The sequence below is a fragment of the Grampus griseus genome (assembly GCF_964374135.1).
Source record: "Grampus griseus genome assembly, chromosome: 8".
NCBI lineage: Eukaryota > Metazoa > Chordata > Mammalia > Artiodactyla > Delphinidae > Grampus > Grampus griseus.
In genome coordinates this window covers 19,154,725-19,181,618 of record NC_139002.1, presented here as the reverse complement: position 1 = coordinate 19,181,618, position 26,894 = coordinate 19,154,725, and the positions used below count along the sequence as shown (strand labels likewise).

The 26,894-nt window shown below is 39.8% G+C and overlaps 1 protein-coding gene across 1 annotated transcript in view; it reads right to left on the bottom strand.

The window, feature by feature from the left end:
- Nucleotides 1–17,765: 17,765 nt before the first annotated feature.
- The window catches only part of ZW10 (zw10 kinetochore protein), a 32,861-nt gene continuing 23,732 nt past the window's right edge, over nt 17,766–26,894 (bottom strand). The window contains exons 11-16 of the mRNA XM_082660555.1: nt 26,497–26,568; nt 24,257–24,426; nt 23,289–23,419; nt 22,599–22,730; nt 21,623–21,825; nt 17,766–18,919 (exon numbers count right to left, since the gene is read on the bottom strand). Of these exons, the coding sequence (XP_082516681.1) occupies nt 18,799–18,919; nt 21,623–21,825; nt 22,599–22,730; nt 23,289–23,419; nt 24,257–24,426; nt 26,497–26,568 (829 nt within the window). The 3' untranslated portion in view covers nt 17,766–18,798. The remainder of the gene's footprint in view (nt 18,920–21,622; nt 21,826–22,598; nt 22,731–23,288; nt 23,420–24,256; nt 24,427–26,496; nt 26,569–26,894) is intronic.

Sequence of the window (26,894 nt, the reverse complement as noted above, 5' to 3'; positions counted from 1 at the left end):
TGGCACGGAGGGTTCTTTCCAAGTTTATCCAAAGTACTTTTCTAGCCTCATCTTTTTCCTCCCCTTAAGCCAATCACTAGTCCTTCTTAGACTAAACCACAGTACCTGTGTTCATGCGGTCCCCTATTCCTGAAATACCCTTCCCCCTTTTACTAACTAATTATTTTAGTCCATCAGTCAGCCAATGTATATTTATTGAGAATGTTCTATGTGCCAGGCACTGTGCAAACACCAAAGATGCAATGCTGAGCAAAACCAGACACGATCCCTGCCTGGCTGGAGTTTGCCGGTTAGTGGGAGGAGACCCACATGAATCAAAGGACCACAGAAAGTGCACAGTTACAGCTCTGAAGAAGTGCTATGAGAGGTACAAGGTGCTAATGAGAGCATGTAACAGACGTATTACTGAGTCTGAAGACTCAGCAAAGACTTCTCCAAGGAAGGGGCGATTGGGCTGGGATCTGGGGGTGGCGAGAGGGCTCCAAGCAAAGGCAACAGGCAAATTCCCTGTGGCAGGAGAGAGTGAGGTGCCCTCAAGGAACTGAAAGAAGCCAGAGTGGGTGAGTGAAGAGAAGAGATGAGCAGAGGCTGGAGTGATGGGTAGGCCAGATTAGGCAGAGCCTTTAGAGCCAAGGTAAAGATCGGTCCTTATCCCCAGAGCAATGGCAATCATTTTTAAAAAGCAGCCCAGGGACATGATCAGCTTGCCACCATCCTTTAAGACCCAAGTCAGATGTCCCAACACCCCAGACAGTCCCCACCCTGGATCGCCCCTCTAGCAGCCCATGCACCACACGCACATGTGACATGTGAGGGTTGCTCAGTGGCAAGTCCTCAACATCAGGGACCCTGTCCTCTTCATCTTTGTCCTCACAGCTGCACACGTGTCTAGCACATGGTAAGTACTCAGTAAAGACTTGTTGCGGCAATCAACCAATCAACATGTGTAGTTGCCAATTTTATTTCCTCCCCTCTACCGTCCTGCCCAGCCAGGAAGGTTCTACCCTACTGCCTTAGTTCAGACTCCTATGATCCCTCACCTAAGCAATCTCCCTGCCTCCCTTCTTTCCCCCTCACAATCCATCCTCCAAGTGGCTACCAGGTTTCCTCCCTAAACAAAGGTCAGACCAGCCCACTCTGCTCCTTGCATAAGCCTTCACTGATTCCCCATTGCTCCTTGCATAAGCCTACACTGATTCCCCATTGCCTGCAGGATCAAATTCAAATTCTTTAGGCTAACTATTCAATGCACTTCATGATCTAATCTCAAACTAATCTTTCGGGCCTCATGTTTCATTGCATCCTTCCTTCCCTGGACCCTATATTCCAACTACAATCAAAATCCTAGAATACTGCTTAAGCAGACCTCCACTCCCACCCCCATGTCTCTGCTTAGGCTGTGCTTCCCTCATGTTTTCATAATTGGAAAACTGCTGGTGCTTTAAGATATAGCTCAACTGCTAACCTATCACAAAGCTTCTCCTCTCATCCCCCAAATCCAAAATGAATGGCTTCTTTTTTTGTATAAATATAGTTATTCCTAGCACCAGGCCCAGTAAACAACACATCACAGTCCCATTCTGTCCCTGCTCTGCACTCTCCCTCATCAGCCACTAAGGCAGCCCTGAAGAGTGGGAAGGACAGGAAAGCAGCTCTCTCTCCCCATGTGGGATCCTGCATTCCTAGGAGGAAAGAGAAACAAAGCCACCTTTGTTCAAATCTTCAGACAAAAAAAAAATGACCCAACCCATATTCTAGGAAATGATTTCGAAGTCTACAAAGAACCATCCATTGTTTCTGAACGATTTCTCAAGCTCAGAAATAAAATACCAAGTTTGTAATTTACACACTATAAATAAAAGTGACACCCCCAAATTGCTCATTTTGTTTAGCAAAGACTTCTTTTTCACTTTGTTTAAAAGCCATTTACTTTGGGAGCTGTTCAAATTTATATCTGAAGACCGAAACTAAACCTAAATGCTCAGCTGAATATGGACTGTGAGGAGAATTCCCCACATGGTGAGTCAGTGCTGTCACTATTGGACACAAAGGGCATTTTTCATCTGCTTTAATTAAGACAAAAAGGAGTAGCAAAAAATAACAATTATGTGGTTGATTAAAAGTACTTTCCTAAACATCTGCTCCAGGTCAGCAATAACTAACACTTTAAATCAATGTTTAATGACTGACATGACTGTAAAATCTCGTGCAGAGAAAATAAGTCACTCTCTCCATGTGCAACTTTCTTTGATACCCACTTTGGCACCCACTGGTCTTTTCTTCTCCAAGACTGGCTTTCATCAATTATCCAAAGCCCATCGATGGCTGACTGCATGCAATGGGGGTGGGGCGCTGAGCAAAGTTCTCTGCTCTCTTGGAATTCACAGTCCAACGCAGACACGCACATGCAGAACAGAGTCAACAAAATGGCCCCAGTAATATGTCATATTGTACATCTGCAAAATCAGATTTTTCTTTGTTTTTACATCATCGTGTGTGGAGACAGCTCCTTTGAAGTTTATTTTGTTTACATGACCACCCTGGGAGGTAAGTTAAGAAGGGACTTCTATCTCCATTTTTTTTGTTGTTATATTTTTAAGTAATTTTTATTGGAGTATAGTTGATTTACAACGTTGTGTTAGTTTCTACTATACAGCAAAGTGAATCAGCTATCTGTATACACATATCCCCCCCTTCTTTGGTTTTCCTTCCCATTTAGGTCACCGCAGAGCATCGAGTAGAGTTCCCTGCACTATACAGTATGTTCTCATTAATTATCTATTTTATACATAGTGTCAATAATGTATATATGTCAATCCCAATCTCCCAATTCATCTCCCCCTACTTTCCCCCTTGGTATCCATATCTTTGTTCTCTATGTCTGTGTCTCTATTTCTGCTTTGCTAATAAGATCATCTATACCATTTTTCTAGATTCCTCATATATGCGTTAATATACGATATTTGTTTTTCTTTTTCTGACTTACTTCACTCTGTATGACAGTCTCTAGGTTCATCCACGTCTCTACAAATGACCCAATTTCGTTCCTTTTTATGGCTGAGTAATATTCCATTGTATATATGTGACACATCTTCTTTAGACATTCATCTGTCGATGGACACTTAGGTTGCTTCCATGTCCTGGCTATTGTAAATAGTGCTGCAGTGAACATTGTGGTACATGACTCTTTTTGAATTATGATTTTCTCAGGGTATATGCCCAGTAGTGGGATTGCTGGGTCATAGGGTAATTCTATTTTTAGTTTTTTAAGGAACCTCCATACTGTTCTCCATAGTATCTGCATCAATTTACATTCCCACCAACAGTGCAAGAGGGTTCCCTTTTCTCCACACCCTCTCCAGCATTTATTGTTTGTAGATTTTTTTGATTATGGCCATTCTGACCATTTCAACGTCACGCTGGTGGGCCAAGTGACGGGGGCAACAGGTAAGCCAGAATCTTATGACTTTAGATCCAGAGCTCTCTCCCCCATCTCCAGGGCTGCCTCCCACAGACCTGGAAAGACCACAGAGAGACTGACAACATCAGTGCCCTTGGAGTAAGAGGCAGGTCTAGGGCTGGTGTTTAGGTGGGGGAGACAGGAAGAGGCTTGAAGAACTTGGCCAGCTTGGACAGGCAGGGTGGAAGCAGCTGACAAATCCAGTTGAAGGGGATTTTCAGAAACTTTTTAAATTATGGAAGAGAACGGACTTGCTTTGTGGCAAGATGAGGAAAGAGGCAGATGAAAATGCAGGGCCTTGACTTTGACTGTGGTTCCTGCATACTTTTAAAAGATACATCCAGGGTAGGAAATTCTAAACGCCAGTTCATCTTCCCTCTCTTTTCCTGCGAAGTTCTTAGGGCTTAGGAGCGAAGTTCTTAGGGCTTGGAGCTGCATCAGGGATGCCTGGGATCAACAACGAGCTCTGCCAGTCTCATCTCTGATCTCTGCCAGTTCATGAGCCAGAGTTATGAAGCAGCTGTCCCACTAACTTGGCTAATTAAATTAGAGCCCACTGAATGCTTTATTGACCTCAAGCTCACTCCAGTGAGCAGGCCCACTTGGAAGGTGACGATGTTCATGGCTGTTGGTTAACAGATTAAATAGAATGGTCACAGACAATAAAGAGTGATGGGAAAAGTCACCTCACTGTAAACAAAGCACCTAAAATGCAGCAGCTATAGTGTGACCTGTAGGTGATTTACCTGATGTTATGGGTTGAATTGTACAACCCCCCCCTCGCAAATAAAAATACTTCAAATGTTGAAATCCTAACCCCAGTGCCTCAGACCGTGACCTTATTTGGAGACAGTGTCTTTATACAGGTAACCAAGTTAAAATAAGGTCATTAGGATGGGCCCTGATCCAATATGACTGGTGTCCGTAAAAGTGGGGGAATCCTGGACAGAGGGAAGACCATATGAGAGACATGGAGAGAAGATGGCCAAGGAGAGAGACCTGGAACAGATCTTTCCCTCAAAGCCCTCAGAAGGCAGCAATGCTGCCAACACCTTGATTTTAGATTTCTTGCCTCCAGAACTATGAGATGATACATTTCTGTTATTTAAGCCACCAAATTTCTGGTGCTTTGTTATAGCAGCCCTCACCAACTAATATATCTGGGGACATATGAAAGGCAGAAAGACCTCTGGGTGAGAAGGAAGTTGCATGAGAACAATGAAAAGAGCATCAGCTCTGGAATCAAACAAACTCGTGTTGGAACCCTGACTTTGTATTACCCACTGTGTGTCCTTGGGCATGACACTTAACCTCTCTGTGCCTTGATTCCTCATCTGTAAAATCAGGACAGTAGTATCTTTCTCAAAGGAGTGTTCTTAGGATTAAATGTGAAAATGTAGTCTTTGGCCTCTACAGATCTAGGTCGCACATGGCCCCTCAGCAACTAGGTGCAGTCACCAGCATAAATTCTGACCAGCTAACAACAAAGATGATAATGGACGTGAGTCACTTGTATAAAATAACTACAAAGTGGACAAGAGCCTGATATCACCACACCCTCTATGGGATTCTGTGAACATTATGATGAATGCTTCCCTTCTCTGTTTTTTCTGCCCCACTATATTTATCACACACTTGCTCTTTCTCCCTCTCTCTCTGACTGGAGACTTCAGATTTATGCTCAGAAGTCCCTCTCCTTCTCTTCTCCTGCCAGACTTGGGCCAGAGGAGAGTTCATTCAGCAGCCCCCAGGGCCTGCCTCTCACCACTTCACTCTTGAGCTCACTCCTGCAGACAGCCAATAGATTTTGAGAAAAAGAATGCATTTTGATTTGCCTTTTCGGTTGCCTGGTTTTAGAAAAAATAAAAAGCTTGTTACTTAAACCCTTCCACCTCCACCCCAAAATAATAATCATCATAACAAAATCAAATGGAAAACAACTTCCAGTAACAATAAGGTCATATATTAGTAAAGCCCTATTTGTCCAGATTTCTTGGGAGATTGGCTGTTTTGGTTAACTGCCCATTCTATTTAAAAGTTATCCTGGAGAGGGCAGACAGCAGAAACAAGAAGAACTACAATCCTGCAGCCTGTGGAATAAAAACCACATTCACAGAAAGATAGACAAGATGAAAAGGCAGAGGGCTATGTACCAGAGGAAGGGACAAGATAAACCCTCAAAAAACAACTAAATGAAGTGGAGATAGGCAACCTTCCAGAAAAAGAATTCAGAATAATGATAGTGAAGATGATCCAGGACCTCGGAAAAAGAATGGAGGCAAAGATCGAGAAGATGCAAGAAATGTTTAACAAAGACCTAGAAGAATTAAAGAACAAACAAACAGAGATAAACAATACAATAACTGAAATGAAAATTACACTAGAAGGAATCAATAGCAGAATAACTGAGGCAAAAGAACGGATAAGTGACCTGGAAGACAGAATGGTGGAATTCACTGCTGCTGAACAGAATAAAGAAAAAAGAATGAAAAGAAATGTAGACAGCCTAAGAGACCTCTGGGACAACATTAAACACAACAACATTCGCATTATAGGGGTCCCAGAAGGAGAAGAGAGAGAGAAAGGACCAGAGAAAATATTTGAAGAGATTATAGTCAAAAACTTCCCTAACATGGGAAAGGAAATAGCCACCCAAGTACAGGAAGCACAGAGAGTCCCATACAGGATAAACCCAAGGAGAAACATGCCAAGACGCATAGTAATCAAATTGGCAAAAATTAAAGACAAAGAAAAATTATTAAAAGCAGCAAGGGAAAAACAACAAATAACATACAAGGGAACTCCCATAAGGTTAACAGCTGATTGCTCAGCAGAAACTCTACAAGCCAGAAGGAGTGGCATGATATACTTAAAGTGATGAAAGGGAAGAACCTACAACCAAGATTACTCTACCCGCCAAGGATCTCATTCAGATTTGATGGAGAAATCAAAAGCTTTACAGACAAGCAAAAGCTAAGAGAATTCAGCACCACCAAACCAGCTCTACAACAAATGCTAAAGAAACTTCTCTAAGTGGGAAACACAAGAGAAGAAAAGGACCAACAAAAACAAACCCAAAACAATTAAGAAAATAGTCATAGGAACATACATATTGATAACTACCTTAAATGTAAATGGATTAAATGCTCCACCCAAAAGACACAGGCTTGCTGAATGTATACAAAAACAAGACCCATATATATGCTGTCGACAAGAGACCCACTTCAGACCTAGGGACACATTCAGACTGAAAGTGAGGGGATGGAAAGATATTCCATGCAAAGGGAAATCAAAAGAAAGCTGGAGTAGCAATACTCATATCAGATAAAATAGACTTTAAAATAAAGAATGTTACAGGAGACAAGGAAGGACAGTACATAATGATCAGGGGATCAATCCAAGAAGAAAATATAACAATTATAAATATATATGCACTCAACATAGGAGCACCTCAATACATAAGGCAACTGCTAACAGCTATAAAAGAGGAAATCGACAGTAACACAATAATAGTGGGGAATTTAACACCTCACTTACACCAATGAACAGATCATCCAAAATGAAAATAAATAAGGAAACAGAAGCTTTAAATGACACAATAGACCAGATAGATTTAACTGATATTTATAGGACATTCCATGCAAAAATAGCAGATTACACTTTCTTCTCAAGTGCGCATGGAACATTCTCCACGATAGATCACATCTTGGGTCACAAATCAAGCCTCAGTAAAGTCAAGAAAATTGAAATCATATCAAGCATCTTTTCTGACCACAATGCTAGGAAATTAGAAATCAATTGCAGGGAAAAAAACGTAAAAACACAAACACATCGAGGCTAAACAATACGTTACTAAATAACCAAGAGATCACTGAAGAAATCAAAGAGGAAATCAAAAAATACCTAGAGAAAAATGACAATGAAAACATGATGATCCAAAACCTATGGGATGCAGCAAAAGCAGTTCTAAGAGGGACGTTTATAGCTATACAAGCCTACCTCAAGAAACAAGAAAAATCTCAAATAACCAATCCAACCTTACACCTGAAGGAACTAGAGAAAGAAAAACAAACAAAACCCAAAGTTAGCAGAAGAAAAGAAATCATAAAGATCAGAGCAGAAATAAATGAAATAGAAACAAAGAAAACAATAGCAAAGATTAATAAAAACTAAAAGCTGGTTCTTTGAGAAAATAAACAAAATTGACAAACCATTAGCCAGACTCATCAACAAAAAGAGGGAAAGGACTCAAATCAATGAAATTAGAAATGAAAAAGGAGAAGTTACAACAGACACTGTAGAAATACAAAGCATCCTAAGAGACTACTACGAGCAACTCTATGCCAATAAAATGGACAACCTGAAAGAAATGGACAACTTCTTAGAAAGGTATAACCTTCCAAGACTGAACCAGGAAGAAATAGAAAATATGAACAGACCAATCACAAGGAATGAAATTGAAACTGTGATTAAAAATCTTCCAACAAACAAAAGTCCAGGACCAGATGGCTTCACAGGTGAATTCTATCAAACATTTAGAGAAGAGCTAACACCCATCCTTCTCAAACTCTTCCAAAAAATTGTGGAGGAAGGAACACTCCCAAACTTATTTATGAGGCCACCATCACCCTGATACCAAAATAAGACAAAGATACTACAAAAAAAGAAAATTACAGACCAGTATCACTGATGAATATAAATGCAAAAATCCTCAACAAAATACTAGCAAACAGAATCCAACAACACATTAAAAGGATCATACACCATGATCAAGTGGGATTTATCCCAGGGATGCAAGGATTCTTCAATATACACAAATCAATCAATGTGATACACCATATTAACAAATTGAAGAATAAAAACCATATGATCATCTCAATAGATACAGAGAAAGCTTTTGACAAAATTCAACACCCATTTATGAAAAAACTCTCCAGAAAGTGGGCATAGAGGGAACCTACCTCAAAATAATAAAGGCCATATACAACAAACCCACAGAAAACATCATTCTCAATGGTGAAAAAGTGAAAGCATTTCCTCTAAGATCAGGAAGAAGACAGGATGTCCACTCTCACCACTATTATTCAACATAGTTCTGGAAGTTTTAGCCACAGCAATCAGAGAAGAAAAAGAAATACAAGGAATACAAATTGGAAAAGAAAAAGTAAAACTGTCACTGTTTGCAGATGACATGATACTCTACATAGAGAATCCTAAAGATGCTACCAGAAAACTACTAGAGCTAATCAATGAATTCGGTAAAGTTGCAGGATACAAAATTAATGCACAGAAATCTCTTGCATTCCTATACACTAATGATGAAAAATCTGAAAGATAAATTACGGAAACACTCCCATTTACCATTGCAACAAAATGAATAAAATACCTAGGAATAAACCTACCTAGGGAGACAAAAGACCTGTATGCAGAAAACTATGACACTGATGAAAGAAATTAAAGATGATACCAACAGATGGAGAGATATACCATGTACTTGGATTGGAAGAATCAATATTGTGAAAATGACTATACTATCCAAAGCAATCTACAGATTCAATGCAATCCCTATCAAATTACCAATGGCATTTTTTGTGGAGCTAGAACAAAAAATCTTAAAATTTGTATGGAGACACAAAAGACCCCGAATAGCCAAAGCAGTCTTGAGGAAAGAAAACGGAGCTGGAGGAATCAGACTCCCTGACTTCAGACTATACTACAAAGCTACAGTAGTCAAGACAATATGGTACTGGCACAAAAACAGAAACATAGATCAATGGAACAAGATAGAAAGCCCAGAGATAAACCCACGCACTTATGGTCAACTAATCAATGACAAAGGAGGCAAGCATATACAATGGAGAAAAGACAGTCTCTTCAATAAGTGGTGCTGGGAAAACTGGACAGCTACATGTAAAAGAATGAAATTAGAACACTCCCTAACACAATACACAAAAATAAACTCAAAATGGATTCGAGACCTAAATGTAAGACCAGACACTAAAAAACCATTAGAGGAAAACATAGGAAGATCACTCTTTGACATAAATCACAGAAAGATCTTTTTTGATCCACCTCCGAGAGTAATGAAAATAAAAACAAAAATAAACAAATGGGACTTAATGAAACTTCAAAGCTTTTGCACAGCAAAGGAAACCATAAACAAGATAAAAAGACAGCCCTCAGAATGGGAGAAAATATTTGCAAACGAATTAACAAAGGATTAATATCCAAAATATATAAGCAACTCATGCAGCTCAATATTAAAAAAACAAACAACCTAATCAAAACATGGGCAGAACACCTCAATAGATGTTTCTCCAAAGAAGACATACAGATGACCAAGAAGCACATGAAAAGCTTCTCAACATCACTAATTATTAGAGAAATGCAAATCAAAACTACAATGAGGTATCACCTCACACCAGTTAGAATGGGCATCATCAGAAAATCTACAAACAACAAATGCTGGAGAGGGTGTGGAGAAAAGGGAACCCTCTTGCACTGTTGGTGGGAATGTAAATTGATACAGTTACTATGGAGAACAGTATGGAGGTTCCTTAAAAAACTAAAAATAGAACTACCATACGACCCAGCAATTCCACTACTGGGCATATACCCAGAGAAAATCATAATTCAAAAAGACACATGCACCCCAATGTTCATTGCAGCACTATTTGCAATAGCCAGGTCATGGAAGCAACCTAAATGCCTGTCGAGAGACGAATGGATAAAGGAGATGTGGTACACATATACAGTGGAATATTACCCAGCCATAAAAAGGAAAGAAAATGGGTCATTTGTTGAGACGTGGTTGGATCTAGAGTCTGTCATACAGAGTGAAGTAAGTCAGAAAGAGAAAAACAAATATCGTATATTAATGCATATATGTGGAACGTAGAAAAGTGGTACACATTAACCAGTTTGCAGGGCAGAAATAGAGACACAGATGTAGAGAACAAACGCGTGGACACCAAGCGGGGAAAGCGGCGGGGGGTGGGTGTGTGTGTGATGAATTGGGTGATTGGGATTGACATGTATACACTGATGTGTATAAAATTGATGACTAATAAGAACCTGCTGTATAAAAAAAAAATAAAATTAAATTTAAAAAATAATAAAAAAATAAAAGTTATCCTGTCACAGCTGAAGACCAACTTCCAGAGAATTAGAATGTAAATCAAATATGCTAAATTCCAAGTGCACTGGGATGGTTGGCTCTTTCCTGTTTCAGAAGCCTTGCAGAATTTGGCAGTGTTTTAGGGACACTGTCAGGCCTTCAGTTAGTGCTGAAGAGTCCTGATAACAAGAACTGTATCTCCAGGTGGTATAAATTCTAAGCAAACAGGCTTTTATACATGTACAAAAATACAAATATCCACGCACAGCCAAGGGAAGAAGCTCTCCTGGGACCAAAATCAAACATTTCCAATGTTAGAGATCTCATGGGCTCCTTACAAGGACACTCCAGCTCACGCCACAAAGATGCCCCACTTCTCTCTTCATTTGGGCCACATTGTCACACATTGTGTGGGGCTGAATTCAAACCAATCCATAATTATTGATTAAGTTTACTCTGTCCAAGAAAAGCATTCGACACCATTCCTACCCTCAAAAAGTTGCAATTTATTAGAGAACCACGTACATAATTAAACTCTAAATTGAGTGCACTGAGCTTGAAGCGCTAGACACTAGAGTTAACATGTTAACACAGATCATTCCTCTGTGCCAGGCCCTATGCTATGTGTTTTACATAAATTATGTCACAGAACTAAGTAAATGTGGACTTGGATATGAATCCCAGGTCTGTGTGACTCCACAGCCCACGCTGGCTCTTCACCCCCCAACTCTGCCTCCTCTGCCCTTCCTCTTATCCAAGTCTCGGTCGACCAGCTGGCTGCCACAAAGATCCTCCAAACAATCAGAGCTCTTCCTTCCCTTCCCTTTTCATCCCCACATACTCACCCATAGCTCCTACTACTCTTTTCCCAGAAAAGCAAAACAAAAAAGCAGAGAACCAAGATTAGGGGCTTCTCAGGAGCCTCTTTCTTATACTCTGAAGCAAACTCCAAGGGGAAATACACTTCAGTGCAAATCAAAAAAGGTTTTTACTGTTTTTGCTTCATGGAAGAATAACATTACTTTCTTAATGAGACCGTGACTTTATAAAAAATTAGTTGTCATATAGGTCTGCTTCTCCTCTAAATGAGCTACCCTTTGCTTCTTACTGATTTGCGGGCAGAAATTAACAAAAAACAAAACCAGAAAGATTTCATTGAGTTCTCAGGGAATCCCAAGTTCAATTCTCATAGGTTAATAAAGTGAATGCTAAACAACCAGGCACTTGGAGTAAAGAGAAACAGAAAATTAGAAATAATACTCCACGTGCATGCACCATGGCACCACCCAGCCAGATGGAAGAGGTGGCTGATATTTTTTTTTAATAAATAAGGGGTTGACACAGGGATATAGGGGATTTCAGCTTTCCATAAGTCTACTAGAGGTCCCACTCTGCTAAAAACCAGAATGTCCCATGAGTTTTTTAATTGCCTTGCTAATAACCGCTTTTCAGAAAGCCAAAGAAGCAAAGAGGGGAACTTTTTATCCAAAACATCAGTTAGAGAATGACTGCAAATTTCACAACAGGCGAGGAAGAAATGATTTGGCCTAGGCACAGGCCCTGGCTTTAGGAAAGCATATTTCAAAGAGCACCAAAAAATGCCAGAAATAATCTCACGGCCACAGACTCTAAAAGAAAGACATCATCTAGCACTTATATGTGGAATCTAAAAATATAATAAAATCAACTTATTTACAAAACAGAAACAAACTCACAGACATAGAAAACAAACATACGGTTACCAAAGAGGAAAAGGGAAGGGGAGGGATTAAATTAGGAGTATGGGATTAATAGATACACACCACTATATGTAAAACAGATAAACAACAGGGATTTACTGTATAGCACAGGGAACTAAATTAAATATCTTATAATAACCCATAATGGAAAAGAATCTGAAGCTGTACACCTGAAACAAACACAATATTGTATATCAACTAGAGCTTAATAAATAAAATAAAAATAAAAAGACATCATACTATACGGGCTTCCCTGGTGGCGTAGTGGTTGACAGTTCGCCTGCTGATGCAGGGGACACGGGTTCGTGCCCCGGTCCGGGAAGATCCCACATGCCGCAGAGCCGCTGGACCCGTGAGCCATGGCTGCTGAGCCTGCGCGTCCGGAGCCTGTGCTCCGCAACGGGAGAGGCCACAACAGTGAGAGGCCCGCGTACCGCAAAAAAAAAAAAAGACATCATACTATAAATGAAAGAGGAGGGGTGTATTTAAAAACTGAAAATCTGACTATATAATAAATATGACAACACAATTAAAAAAACAGGAGTGTGGCTGCAAATGAAAACAAGTGATGGGTTCAACAAAAACAGGCCCTTCATAAGCAAAAATATAAGAATGGCCTGGACATGAAAAAATAGTGTCAGAAAGATCAAAGCCCAGAACATGATGAAGTTTATGAAAAACATGATCTCAAGGAATTTAGGGGCACAGGGAAAGAGGATGGTCAGTGAAAGAAAAGGAACAAAAAGGATTTGGCTATACTCGAAGTTGACAATGTGATGTTAAAAAAAATGACACAAAGAGAACTGAACAACTCAAACACTATTTTGCTTCCCTGTTCCTATCAGGGAGAATTATCTTCCCCCCGGAAAGGCTGGAACAAACATTTGAGAGGAATATGAAAGCTAAGATAGGTGAAAAGATAGAAAAAGAAAACCTGGATTTTAAATGAGTTCACAGTTCTACACTCAGGGGAATTATATCTCATGGGACTTAGAAACTTCAGATGTAATCACAAATCCAAGTTACATAGTCCTTGAGATGAGCAAGTGTCCCAGTTTTCAAAAAGGGGGCAAAAGACCTACTGCTACTTCAGACCAATGTGATTAAAGTTAATATTACAAAAGAAAAGATTACTAAATAGATAGAGGGTGAACAAGAAGTCCTAATTTTTTAGTTTTGAATAATAATAATGTAGATATGGATATGGCAAACAAACTAGAGTATGCATTTAGGGACAGAACTTAGTACGGAAAGTAAGTGAAATTTATAACAAAGTTAACCTGACATACTTAATGCTATGCATAATTTTTATCATGCTGCATGGTAATCAAGCATAAATGGAGCCCTTCATGCACATGAAAATAATTAATATTCTTTTGAGGCAGCATTTCTAAAGTCAGAGAGTGGGGTTGGGAAACAGAAGCCAGCCAGCAGCTGCTCCACTCCCGACACCACTCCACCCAGACACCCCTTAGGGAAGGCGGTTGCTCTGCCTTAAACCAAGGCAGTCCCGGACTCCAGCCAACACCCAATAGCTGGCGCTGGGTCGCCATGTCTACTGGGATTCTCTGTGAGAGGAACCCAGGAGAATCTGATTCTAAGGGGGCAGGAGATATCCTTTCTGATGAAACAATCAGTAAGAGGAATCCTTTCCTGGGCAACTTTTTTTTTTTTAAAGAAGATGTTGGGGGTAGTAGTTTAGTAATTTATTTATTTTTGCTGTGTTGGGTCTTCGTTTCTGTGTGAGGGCTTTCTCTAGTTGCAGCGAGCGGGGGCCACTCTTCATCGCGGTGCGCGGGCCTCTGACTATCGCAGCCTCTCTTGTTGCGGAGCACAGGCTCCAGACGCACAGGCTCAGTAGTTGTGGCTCACGGACCTAGTTGCTCTGCGGCATGTGGGATCCCCCCAGACCAGGGCTCGAACTCGTGTCCCCTGCATTGGCAGGCAGATTCTCAACCACTGCGCCACCAGGGAAGCCCCCTGGGCAACTGATGAACACCCAGAAACCATGGGATTGGGTTAGCTGGAGCAAGTGGCTGAGCAGAGGGAAGGAGGATGCAAAGGGGAAGTGGTAGTGAGTCAGCTGTCAACTGCATTTAAGATGTTTGTTATTTGATACCCAGTGTTCAGGGGATGGGAGTGGAGTGGATACAGGCTGAGCCTGAGTGGGGAACTGAGGTTGGGGAAAAAGGGAGGGAGGCGGGCAGTTAGAGGACAACTCCTGCCGGCAGAGGAGAGGGGGGATGACAGGAGCTGAAAGAGAGATGGAAAAAGAGAAAGCTTCGCAAGAAACAACATTCACACTTTTCACAGGAATGAGCCCTGGGTTTAAAATGATATGCTGTCTGGCATTTGCTTCAACAATTCAGTGTGTGTTTGCAGGAGCAATGGGGTGGGGGTGACCGGGGGGCACAGATGAAACAAGATTGGCTGTATGACCACAATTGCTGAAGATGGGTGGTGGGTAGGGGTTCACCACGCTATTTTCTCTTCTTTTATACATTTCCTTTTTTTTTTTTTCTAAGCTACTAGTTTCCCATCTGACTCAGAGTAAAAAAAAACCAAAATCCTTCTAATGGCCTACACAATCTTGCCCCCTCCTCTCCTGTTATATCTCTCACCACCTTTCCTCCTCCTCTCTCCCTCATTCTCTGCTATTCCTTCACCAGACACACTCCTCCCACCTTAGCGCTTTGCAAGGGCTGGTCTCTCTGCTCAGAGTTGTCTGCACCCAGACATCCACATGGCTTACCCACTGTCTCGAGGAGGTGTCCTCTGACCATCCCATTCAGAATGTCAGCTCACTCCCCTTTCCTCCAGCCCTGGAATTCCAGAGGAGTTCAGATTTATCACCCTATGTTTATTTTTTCCATACACTTAAAATCTTCAGACATACTATCTAATTTACTTACTTCATGTTTATTATCTGTCTTTAGCACCAGAATTTAAATCACCAGAGAAAAATAATTTTTGTGGGTTTTTTTTTTGGGGGGGGTGTTGAGTGACTGGAACAATGCCTGGCACCCAGTAAATGTAAGTAGAATAAACGTAGGAAGTTTTAGAACCACTTACAAAGCTGAGACAAGGGAGGGAGAAGGTGTCTTCGGCCCTGGTACTAGTGCCTACTTCAACAGCAGGAGTAGCTAAGACCCATCCACTCCCGCCTCGCTCTCTCGCACTACGCAAGAAATCTGGGGCACCCGATTGCTGAGGAGTGCAGAACTTATACATAGCTCCTCAGAATCATTGCCCTCCTCCCCAGACTTGAGGCAGAGATTTCATAACATGGTTTTGAGACATCTAAGCCTAGCTCCAGTTATGTCACGTGACATCACAAACTTCTCAACCAAACTCCTCATGACAAGGAGAGGAATTTCTGTCTAAACCGTATAATTGAAAAACTTCTCAAAATTGGGGCTTTGTAACTTTCAGGAAACTTTAGGCTTTAGCTAAATGCCTATTTTTAGGAGGAAGTTATCACAAAACCAATGTTCAAAATCAGTTCCATGATTAGGAAGAACGTGGGCATCAACACCCAATTTAAAAAGGCTACTTTGTGCCAAGACTTTTTATATGGGAGGCAATTTCCAAAAGCCTTATTCCTTCCTGAATTTACAGCTACCTCCTTCACTAAGAAGTCACTCCTATACATGCCTTCATTTCTCCGTGGCACAAACTAGCTGTGGAGCTTGGGCAAACTACTCCTTTGGGCCAGTTTTCTGATAACAAAAACACCCCCAGAGGATGTGTGTGTACCTCTCAGAACTTTCAGAAGATAGACATAATCTTCGGAAATCAAATAAACAACAGAATGAAACCCCACAAAAGGCTGGGAGGCGTTGCCTTAAGTGATAGCATGAGTATTGGCAGGCATGGGAAGAGGATTATCCGTATCCTTTTTAACAATGTTATTAATCAAAGAAAATACTGTTTGATCTATTCACAAGTGATTGTTCAGTGATATGTCACCGTTTATAATATAGATGCATGCAGAGCCTGGATGACCCTCCTGGGCTGATCAAGGCCAGAATGTAAGCCCAGGGTAAAATGGACAGGCTCCCTGCTTCCATTTCCACAGACTAGGCCTAGATGCCTTGTGCTGCTCCCAGGCCTGAGGAAAGATGCCATCTGGAGGATCCCCATTTCAGAGAGAAATCCAGTGCAAAACTGACCACGAATGGGTCTCCAACAATTCAGGATCCACAATGTAACAGCAGCCACTATTAAGTCACCTAAGGGATTTAGGTTCTTTTTAACAAAAACTTTCCTTTTTACTAATATCTTGGGGACCCTTTCTGGAATTTCATTTCCCAGTCATTTGTATAGTTCTGGGTGTTATTTGGGAAGAGGTTTCTTTCCGTTGGCCTACAGATCCACTGAATGAGTGAAGCCTCGTAAGTTTCCCTTACTCACATAATCCGCACGCTCTTTCTAGAGGAAGCAGGCTCCCCTCCCGGTCCATCTCAGGTTCCCTATCTGAATAGGTACCTTCAAGGTCCCTGTAAGAGCTGCCAGACCCAACTCCCATGTTGCTAAGCCAGATGGCTCGTCCCTAACCAGAACGAATATCCACTTAACCACCAGCTGTCAATTGCCTTGGCCAGGGAAGAGGATGGAGTCTGCCCACTCTGTGTGCCATGACATACAAACTATTCATCAGAGGAAGGAGTCCCGAGGGATGGAGTCTACAGGGCCTCAGAAGAACTATGATGCAGTTTTCTGTGCTAATGGGGGAAGGAAGGGAAGGAGAGAGGAGTGTGCTTTCCAGTTACAAGAGATCCCACCCCCCAATTGCTCTACCTGTCAAGCAACAGGAATAGCTTCTATGAACAAAAGAAATACGCTATGTGTGCAACAGTCCTGCAAGGCATTTAGTTCAGTTCTGTTCTTAGTTCCCCATCCCCTCAATTGCTGAAAAAAGAATGCTAGCTGAAATGGTGTGGATTTTCCAAAACAGGTATTTTCTTCACCTGTGCAAATAGTCCCTTCCCCCTCTCAAGAAAGACAACTACTTTGTTCTCAAAAAACTAAAGTTGGTTCAGGCAAGTCTTTTTTCTGTGCGTTCTCATAGTAGGATATGCTGAGTATAGACAGATAGGTTGTCACTAACCACAGCTGAGTTCTCTTATAAAAAGAAACCAATCTTCTAATTCTTTCTTCTATGACCCCTAAATTGGTAAAAGAAAAACTAAGCAACCAGAATGTAGGGGCTGAGCTCAAACTAAGAACAAGAAGGTGAAGGCAGAATGTGTGCCAGGGATCAGGGGTTGAAGCCTAAGGAAGCAGGCCCACTGTACTGAAAACATCCTCCAGACAGCATCTCCTCCAAGGCACACAAAGATCGATCGCACTCTTTACCTCTTTTCACAAGCGGAATTCCACATTTCAGGGTGAAGAGAGACAATCCAGAGTCCTACTGAGAATAATTTTAATAGAATATAAACCTCCAATGGCTGCAAAGAGTTAAAAACACAGAAAGTTGAGCTGAAGGATTACCCACATCCACCAAATAAAAGATTAGGCTACCAAACCCAGAGTTAGCATCTCATGGCACATACATACCAAAGGAACACTGAAATTTTAAAGCTTTGCCATTTGATAAGGTACAGAAACAGTGGAATTTGAGAAGACAAAAAAAAAAAAAATCCAATCAATAAAATAGAATTTAGTCCGGGAATTCCCTGGCAGTCCAGTGGTTAGGACTCCTTGCTTTCACTGCTGAGGGCCCGGGTTCAATCCCTGGTAGGAGAACTAAGATCCTGCAAGCCACGTGGCTCAGCCAGAAAAAATATATAATTTAGTAGAAATAGCAAAAAGTGCCAAAACTTTATACTGAAAGAAATGTTAAATTATCAGATAGTGTCATGAAGAAAGACGGTAAGTCATTGAGTCCTCTGTGAGGATCATAAATGTTGATAAAAAGAATGGCATGAAAGATAGGAAAACTTGATGGTCTCTTTTGTCGAAGTTCCCATGTTATTAAAGACACTCACCCTTAACTCTGAAAAGCATTATTTATTGGAAAGAAATATTGAAGGCAGTCTTCTTAATTCCTGCAAGACCAATTTATGGTTCCCTTGCCCTCCAAAATATATCTCCCATCTCTCACAAATTCTTTATCCTGACTCTTGGAATGACCTGGATTCCTTGATCCAAGGCCAGGGCTTATATTTTCAATGGACACAGTTCCCAGAGGGCCCTGGAAGCAACATGAAACAATGTCACCCTACAGTTTCTTATTAAGGGAGGGTGGCTAAAAAGTCAACAAATTGAGGTGCTTCATTTGACATCTGATCCTAACAACCAGTTCTTCAACAAAGCCTCATACAGGCCAGGAGGTAAGGCGTTCTTAGGTGAAATCAAACTTCCATGATATATCAGTTCACCAAAACCAACGGGTGATTCCAAGAAGTCTTTAAAGACTAATTACGCCAAGAAAGGAATCCACCTACTCAAGAAATGGCTTTCTCAGGAAGATGGAGCTATTTAATCTTGGCAAGGGCAGCTGCTCTTCTTTCTGTGTTCTGGAACAAGGCACGAATTAAAGCTTTTACTTCACTGGAAGAGAACGCAGCTGCCAAGGGCCCTTTTCCATCTGCCCACCTGCAAAATGAAAAACACAATTTCTATTTCCTATTAAGTATAAGCCAGATTTTTAAATTGCGTATTTGATCCCAAGAGTGTATTTGTTTAAAATGGAAATAAAACAAATTCTGGCATTCTTCCCCTTCTTTACGAATCTACCAGTCAGTATCTTTGACATCTTCTCCTTCTTGGCTGCATTTTGGTAACAGCATAGACAGACAAAGAGACCAAGTTAGGAAGATAAAACTGTTCTCCCTCATTCTGTACTCACTAAGCCCGTTTGAACTTGACAATTATGACCACATCCTCACATGGTTATACAGAGTAATGGGATCTGTAACTACTTTAAAAAGTGAACCACAGGCAACACATTTTAACTGACAAAGGATAAGTACAAAAAATACATATGAAATCACAAACAACCCCGCAGAATAAAGGGTAAAAAATATGAATAGCTCAGAGCTACAGAGAACAAACCAGTGGTTACCAGTGGGGAGACGGAAGCGGGGAGGGGGAATTTAGAGGTAGGGGACTAAGAGGTACAAACTATTATGTATAAAATAAGCCTCAAGGCTATATTGTACAACAGGAAATATAGCCAATAACAACTATAAAGAGAGTATAACCTTGAAAAATTGTGAATCACTATATTGTATACCTGTAACTTAATAATACTGTGCATCAACTATACTTCAAAAAGAAAAACACACAGAGTCCCAATATAAAAAAATATAAACAGGCATTTTACAATAGAAGAAAAATGATCACTAAAAAGATGCTCAATGTCATTAGAATTTAGGGAAATACAAATTAAAATGACAACGAGCTACCATTTCATAGCAACTAGACTAGCAAAAATTTTAAAGTCTGATAATACCAAATACTGGTGAAAATGTGAAGCAACAGGATAAACCATGAAATATGCATCTATAAAATAAATGAGTCACAGGCAGGGATGTAACATACACATGAGGAATATAGTCAATAATACTGTAACAACTTTGGTGATGGATGGTAACTGATCTTACTGCTGTGATCTTTTCATAATGTATAAAAATATCAAATCACTATGTTGTACACCTGAAACTAATATAATATTGTATGTTAATTATAACTCAGTTTTTTAAAAAAACTATGAAATATTTATATAATGGAATATGATAGAGCAGTGAAAATGAACTGCAGCTACAGATACCTTCACGAAAGAATTTTCTGAACAAAAGAAGCAAGTTATAGAAGACTCCATTTAGGGATATGTGCAAATGTGGTAAAACTATAAAGAAAAGCAAGGAGATAAATAACACAAAATTCAAGATAGTGGTTACCCCTCTGGCGAGGACGATTTGGAAAAGGGTACATAAGGGTCTTCAAAGGTAGTGCTAATATTTTTAAGCTGAGCAATAGGTACATGAACATTTATTTCACTCTTTCTTTAAACTGTGAATATATGTTATATATACTGTACTCTTTCACATGTATATTTTATAATTTTTAAATGTTTAAACTACAAAACTGGAGATAGTTTCCTTGGTAAAAAAATTTTTCTCAATTAGTTATTATCCTTATATTTACTGAAATCTCTAGGAGGAAAAAAATCTTCCTAGGCAGAAGAAAAGAAGCTGAGATATATCAGTATTGTAATTTTTCTCATAACGAAGAATTAACGATCATTCTTGGGTTGCAAGAGGGCCCTTTAACAGCCGAAAGAAAAATTCTTATCTGCTGCCCTCTGGAGTCTTACCTGAAGACATAACTCACTAAGGACTTGTAAATAACAAATGAATAAATTAAATTTTATACTAAATGTAGTTAGAGGTATTTTGATGTGATTTTTTTTTCAAGCAAAATATCTCATTTACCTTGTTTTAGAATGGATAGTATTTGCTGGGAACAACCCAGACACATCTAGGACAACTAGTCTAATGTAATTGGGCATCTATAATAAACCAAGCCAAAGTAGACAGACAAGTAGCTATAGGGATAGATATGGACCTTAATGCCTATTCAGTGAGTTCCCTATGCAAGGTATGCATGCTTGTTAAAAATATACCAAGACAATAATAAAAGCGTCCAAGGATGTATAACTAGCCCACATCTATCCAGTTTTTGCATAGTATTAATGACCTTCACACACTCAGTATGATACGACATAGCATACAATTACAGAGCACAGCAACATTAACTGATGGTATTGAGAGAAAACATCATCTACTATATTTAAGAAAAGATGAATCCTTTCTACGTGTGTGGTGCTGAATCTCTAAAACTACTTTACTCCCTGTAGAAAAACTGCTGGTCAATCAAACAATGGTTTGATGCTGAATATTCTTACAGATAAAAGTCACTTCTCTGTTAACGTATCAAAGCCAATCTTAAAATGCATCCACTGTTGATTAAAATGGGCAAGAATTTCCATCCAGGTGCCAGATGGTTGTACTCCTTGTAAGTGCAAGAAGTACAAGATCATACGTACAGCATGACAAAACAACATGCTCAAGACCAAAATAATAGAAACAAGAAGTCTCTACGCTATCAAATATGAGAAAATGGTCATGAGATCCACACTATGATAGACCATGCAAAGGCCCCACCTACTGCTACTCAATATGAAACTTTCCTGAGTAATATTAAGAAACAGAGAGAAGCACTGCCCTCAATGGCACTAATACTCTTTTATAGCTGTGAAGAGATATATAAATCCTATAGAAGGATTTTACCCACCGATCCCCAATTTCTTGCAGGCTGGCTTGTAACATTATCATCAATTCTTTGAATGGCATCCATTTTGGCACGTAGACCGGAACCTCTTCTTGATATTTCTTGTTCTTGTTTTCTTCAGACAGAGGTGCAAATACTTGAGGTCCTTCATCCATCACTGTTTTGCATAAGGAATACAATCTATCACCATCTTCAGTAGAGATGTCCTGATTTTGCACAAAGGGAACACAACAGAACAGAATTGGGCCAGCTTAGCAGTAAGTAAAAAGCAGACCTTTCGTGTATACTATTCAGGGGGTCAGCCACAGCAAGATGTTTTCCAACCAATTTAGCACACCTTACTAGACACTAGATTTCATCAGTTCTGACAATACTCCTAAAGCTAGAATGACACAAAATATGTTTCAACAGATTGTCGGTAATTTAGTTTGCCTGCATGAAAAAATCCATTTCTCCAATAGAATGTGGTGCAGTTTGCTGCAAAGCAGGGAGCGTTATCACAGGGTTTAGCCAATCTATACTTTAGAGGTATCAGTTGGCAGAGTCCAGGCAACTTTCCTGTAGGATCACACATGTGTGTTGGTAAAGTGGTACCTGCACAAGGCTGCATTTCACTTTACTAAATTATTTAGTTCACGTACATGTTAAGTATATATGACTTCACACTTTACATTTTGGGAGCACTGCCCCATTTCCAACTTCCTCATTCATAATTTACACAGATGCTAGATGGAGAAGCAGCATAACCCTGCTTTCTTATACAGGTATGAAAGATAGAGATTAGCAAGTCTCCAGCAAAACAGAATTAAGAGAAAAGTGAAAAAAATAACAGTATAATGAGTTAGACATGACACACGAACAATTTCTTCTACCATCTGTGTTGACTAAAGATGAGACTTCAACATCACTCCCTTAGGAAAGTGACAATCTGGAACAAGAACTGCATCTCAAGTCTGGTGAGGCATCTAACGGCCCTTACCTCTAGGGCAGTGATTCTGCCAATGATCTCAGAAATTGTTGTACTGAGTAAAGTCCCCATAGCCTTGCAATATATGTTCACTGGCAGGACATCCTGCCACACAATTCCAAGTCTCTTTAGTTGGTGCAGTACCTGTCAGAAGAATACAGATATTTACATGGAAGAGAGATTGTTACAACTCACATTTTTCTAGATTTACATTTATTGTGTTTGTGTGTGTGTGTGTGTGTGAGAAGAAGCGTTATATGACGGTGAGGTAAAGTAATCAAGAACATGTGCTTCTTGAATATTTCACCCTAGTGATATCTCTGCTAGATGAAAAACTGACTTATTCTGAGGATGGGAAAACTAGTAAAAAGATAAGTCACTTAGGAGAGAGAGGCATTTTTCTAAGATGAAAGCTAGTATTTCAAATTTCCCAAACCTAAGTTCATGGGTTAAATACTTGCTATGACAGACTTATTATTCCCATCACTAGTGGCTTGATGGGAAGATAGCTTCCTGTTGACTTGGTGGGGTAGGGGAAGGGAAAGATCGTATACAAGACTGTAAAAGGTAGCCACATTTTCCAATGGGAGTTCTGGGGAATGAACTGAGCTACCTGTTACATACTCTTTGCTGCTTAAAAAACAAGGTGGGGGAGCATCTAAAGGAAGAGTACAAATTCCAGAGGGAACAACAGCCTCCCACCTGTCGGACTGCTTTACTTGCTGCAGAGTAATTGTCCTCATCGTCCATGTTTGAAAAGTTTCTAGCACTTGATAATCTTTCCAGAAGTTCTCCTTTCTGTGCCCGCATTTGGGCCAAAAAACACTCTGTCCCTATAATAAGAAAAGAGAATAAAGAATTCTAAAAGTTGTTCAATTACACAATGCAAAACCAGGGTGGAAGAGGAGAGACAAGCATGAACCAAATATCTGATTCTGCCTATTTGAAAACAACTGCTTGTTAGATAACATCATAAGGTTGCCCTAAGGTTACTAGAAACATCACTGCTAATACATTAGCCGGTCCCTCCAAGCCCACCCTCAGGATAGTAAGTCTTTTCCAACAGTTTGTCCAGAGTCAGATAAGAAAAACTGCTTGTACAGTAGAAGTAACTGCTTATTTTTCTGATATATCTACACCACCTAAGGGAAAAGTCAGGAATTGAAAAGCTAAGTAAATCATATAGATTCTCTGCTTTTCTTAGGCTATCATTATTGACTTACCCTATATTTCTTTTGATTTTTAATAATCAGAAGTAAAGCTAAAGGAGGTAGAAGAGAAGGGAGCTAGTTTGAGGTTTTGCAAAAGAATAAGCACTGTCATTAGTGAGCTCTTACCAACAATGCTAACAGAATGGTCACACTACATCTTAGTATGTGTCACTCTACTGACATAACTCTGATTTGGTGAATTCACTGCACACCAGAAATGCAGTCTGGAACACTAATGTACCATGAAATCACGTCATGAAAAAGTAATGCTTTCAAAAGACTGCATTCACTTTATAAAACTAAGTAACTGGGAACACCTGCAAATTAAACGCCCTCCCACTTTCCAATACAGCTCAGGACCACCACCTAATTTCTAACTGCTGCATTCATAAATTACAAAGATACTAGTCTGATAAGCTGCATTATCAATATGCTTCCTAAATTTAAAGTATCAGTTACCAAGTCTCCTGAAGCCAGGTATAAGATCCACAAAAGTAGTAGTGCCATCACACAGAATGGGGGCAAGACGCAATCTGAACTGATGCCCGAGGGTCAGCAAGTGGTGCGCAATATACATACAGTTGTTGAGGTGAATGGCAGCCAACTGGGGCAGTTTTTGAAGGTTCTCCCTGGGTCAGGAGGAAGCGTAGGAAAAGAAAGAAATCTCCTGTTATTGAAGTTGAGGTTGATGAAAAGTTACTCTTTTAATGTATTTCTAGGTGTTAATCATTGTCTACTGTATAAATGCTGTACATAACGAGGCATAACCTCAGCACGCCCACTCAGTCCCTGAGGTTGTTCTGCCTGCATGGGACCTTATCCTTTAAAACTATCCTAGTGATTAACAAAAAACAAAGGAATCAAGATGTTTACCTGTGTCAAGTCTTTATACTAGAAACCTGGCATAGCTGTACATAATAATTCCCTTGAAATCTAACACCGATAACTCTGTGGAAATACATGTTTGCTTCCCCTTTCACCAAATCCCCATTTCATTTGTACAATGAAGCACTCAACTATTTTCTAATTCACTAGTTTTCAAAGCTGGCTACAGATTAGGGTCACCTGAGAAATTTTAACATAGAGACGCTTAGACTTCACCCCAAACAAATTAAATCACAACCTCTGAGTGAAGCCAGGGCGTTTATATGTTTTAAAATCTTCCCATGTGATTTTAAATTTTCATAAAAGATTGAAAATCACTGCTCTAATTCTTCTGCACATATTAGTCTACCTACCCAGCTTGGGAAGAGATCTTGTCTTATACCTCTGCTACATATCCACTAGCAGTCATTCAATTAATACTTCCTAATTTGCTGATTCAATGTCAGGCTAGAATATATAAAATTGGAAACTAACAATCTTAAGACAGTTGTCCTCACTTTGGGCTACACATCAGAATCACTGTAGGGCTTTAAAAAACAGAGATATGTTTAATCTTAAACCATACCTATAAATCAAAATCTCTAGGGGTAGGGCCTAAGCATATATATTCTCCAAGGTCCATAAAAGAGTCTAAACTACTGCCAAAGCTGTGAACGCTAATCTAGAACGGTGGTTCTCAAAGTGTGGTCCCCTGACAAGCAACATCAGCATCACCTGGAAATCTGTTAAAAATTCTAGGCTTTACCCCAGCCCTACTGATCAGACACCTCAGGCATGGGACCCAGCAATCTGTAGTTTAACAAGGTTTCCTGGTGATTCTGATACACACTGAAGTTTATAAACCACTGGTCTAGCATAAAGTTCCCAGATCACACAATGCGGAAAAAGAGGCAAATCTAACTCCACACCAGTGTGAAAAATGTTTCTAAGCATGAAAACCCCTAAGCCAACTGTCTCTGAATTCCCAAGGACGTGGCTATTAACTGACCCGAAGATGTTTTTTTTCCTTTACCTAAGTAGAAAGTGAAATAAAAGTTTTAAGCCACAGCAAAGAGAATACAAATAAAAATAATGTTTACAATAAATAAGCTGTCTTTTAGAATAAAAACAATAACTGGCCCTACTTAAAAACATCTCAATTGTTCAAAAATCTGAACTAAAAAATACTACAAACAACAAACTGATTTTTTTCTTTGAAACCAGAGTCCTTGACTAAGGAATAGCTTTGTTGACATATTTATTTAAAACATTTGTAAAAGGTATCCAAAACACTTAATTTGGATAACAGAGAGAACTCCTGGAGACTTAAAGTTATGAGTAACTTCTGAGATTAATATTAAGAGAAACCTTAAAGAACCAAGACATTAGGTAAATACAGCTTAAGATTGCTAAGAGCGGCTGATCGACAGTTAAATAGCAATCTCTTGTGGTATTCAGTCTGCAAAGCTATGAATGCCAAGGGAAAATGTGGGATGTTTACTGGATAGCAATATGGAGTGACGGATGACCTTTTGTTTTGTAACCAAATAAAGTGAGGCAGTTCTGCAAGCACCTACCATCAGTAACAGGGTAAAGTCCTTTTGAGTCTTTAAATCTGTGTCACCTACTATACTGCAAGATTATAGTACCCTTATTAATTTATTAATAAATGACCAATGTCCTTTAAACATGTAATGTAAATGTTTACTGCATTTCATTGTGAATTTTAGTAACCAATTATCTTTGGTGGGAATACAAAATTACTGGTTTTAACCGGACTCACAAACATTTTAGACCTACAATATTACACAGAAGTCAGACACAGTGGCACATACTTGTGATATGTTGGTACAACATCATGGAACAAATGGAAGATATTCCTCACTGAGTAGAAAAGTTGAACAGCACTAAAAGGAAAACACAGTTTCAACAGAAATGCAGAAGGATATATTGGCAATGAGAAAAAAAATTCAAACTCAGTGCACCTGAAGGGAGAGTCAGCAGCAAAAACTACAGCTGGAGAGAACAGATGCCTTGGTCACTGCTGAGAACACCATTCCTCTAGATGGCATAGATTCTCAGCAGTTATTCACTAACTAGACTACAGGTCTAAAAACCTGGACCCATTAATAATATTAAGAATAGCAGCATTCAACCCAAAGCCTCTTTTCCATTTGTCAGTTTGTGTTCTGCCAGTACCCAGAGTACCCCTTCAGTGACAAATGGAGCTAAG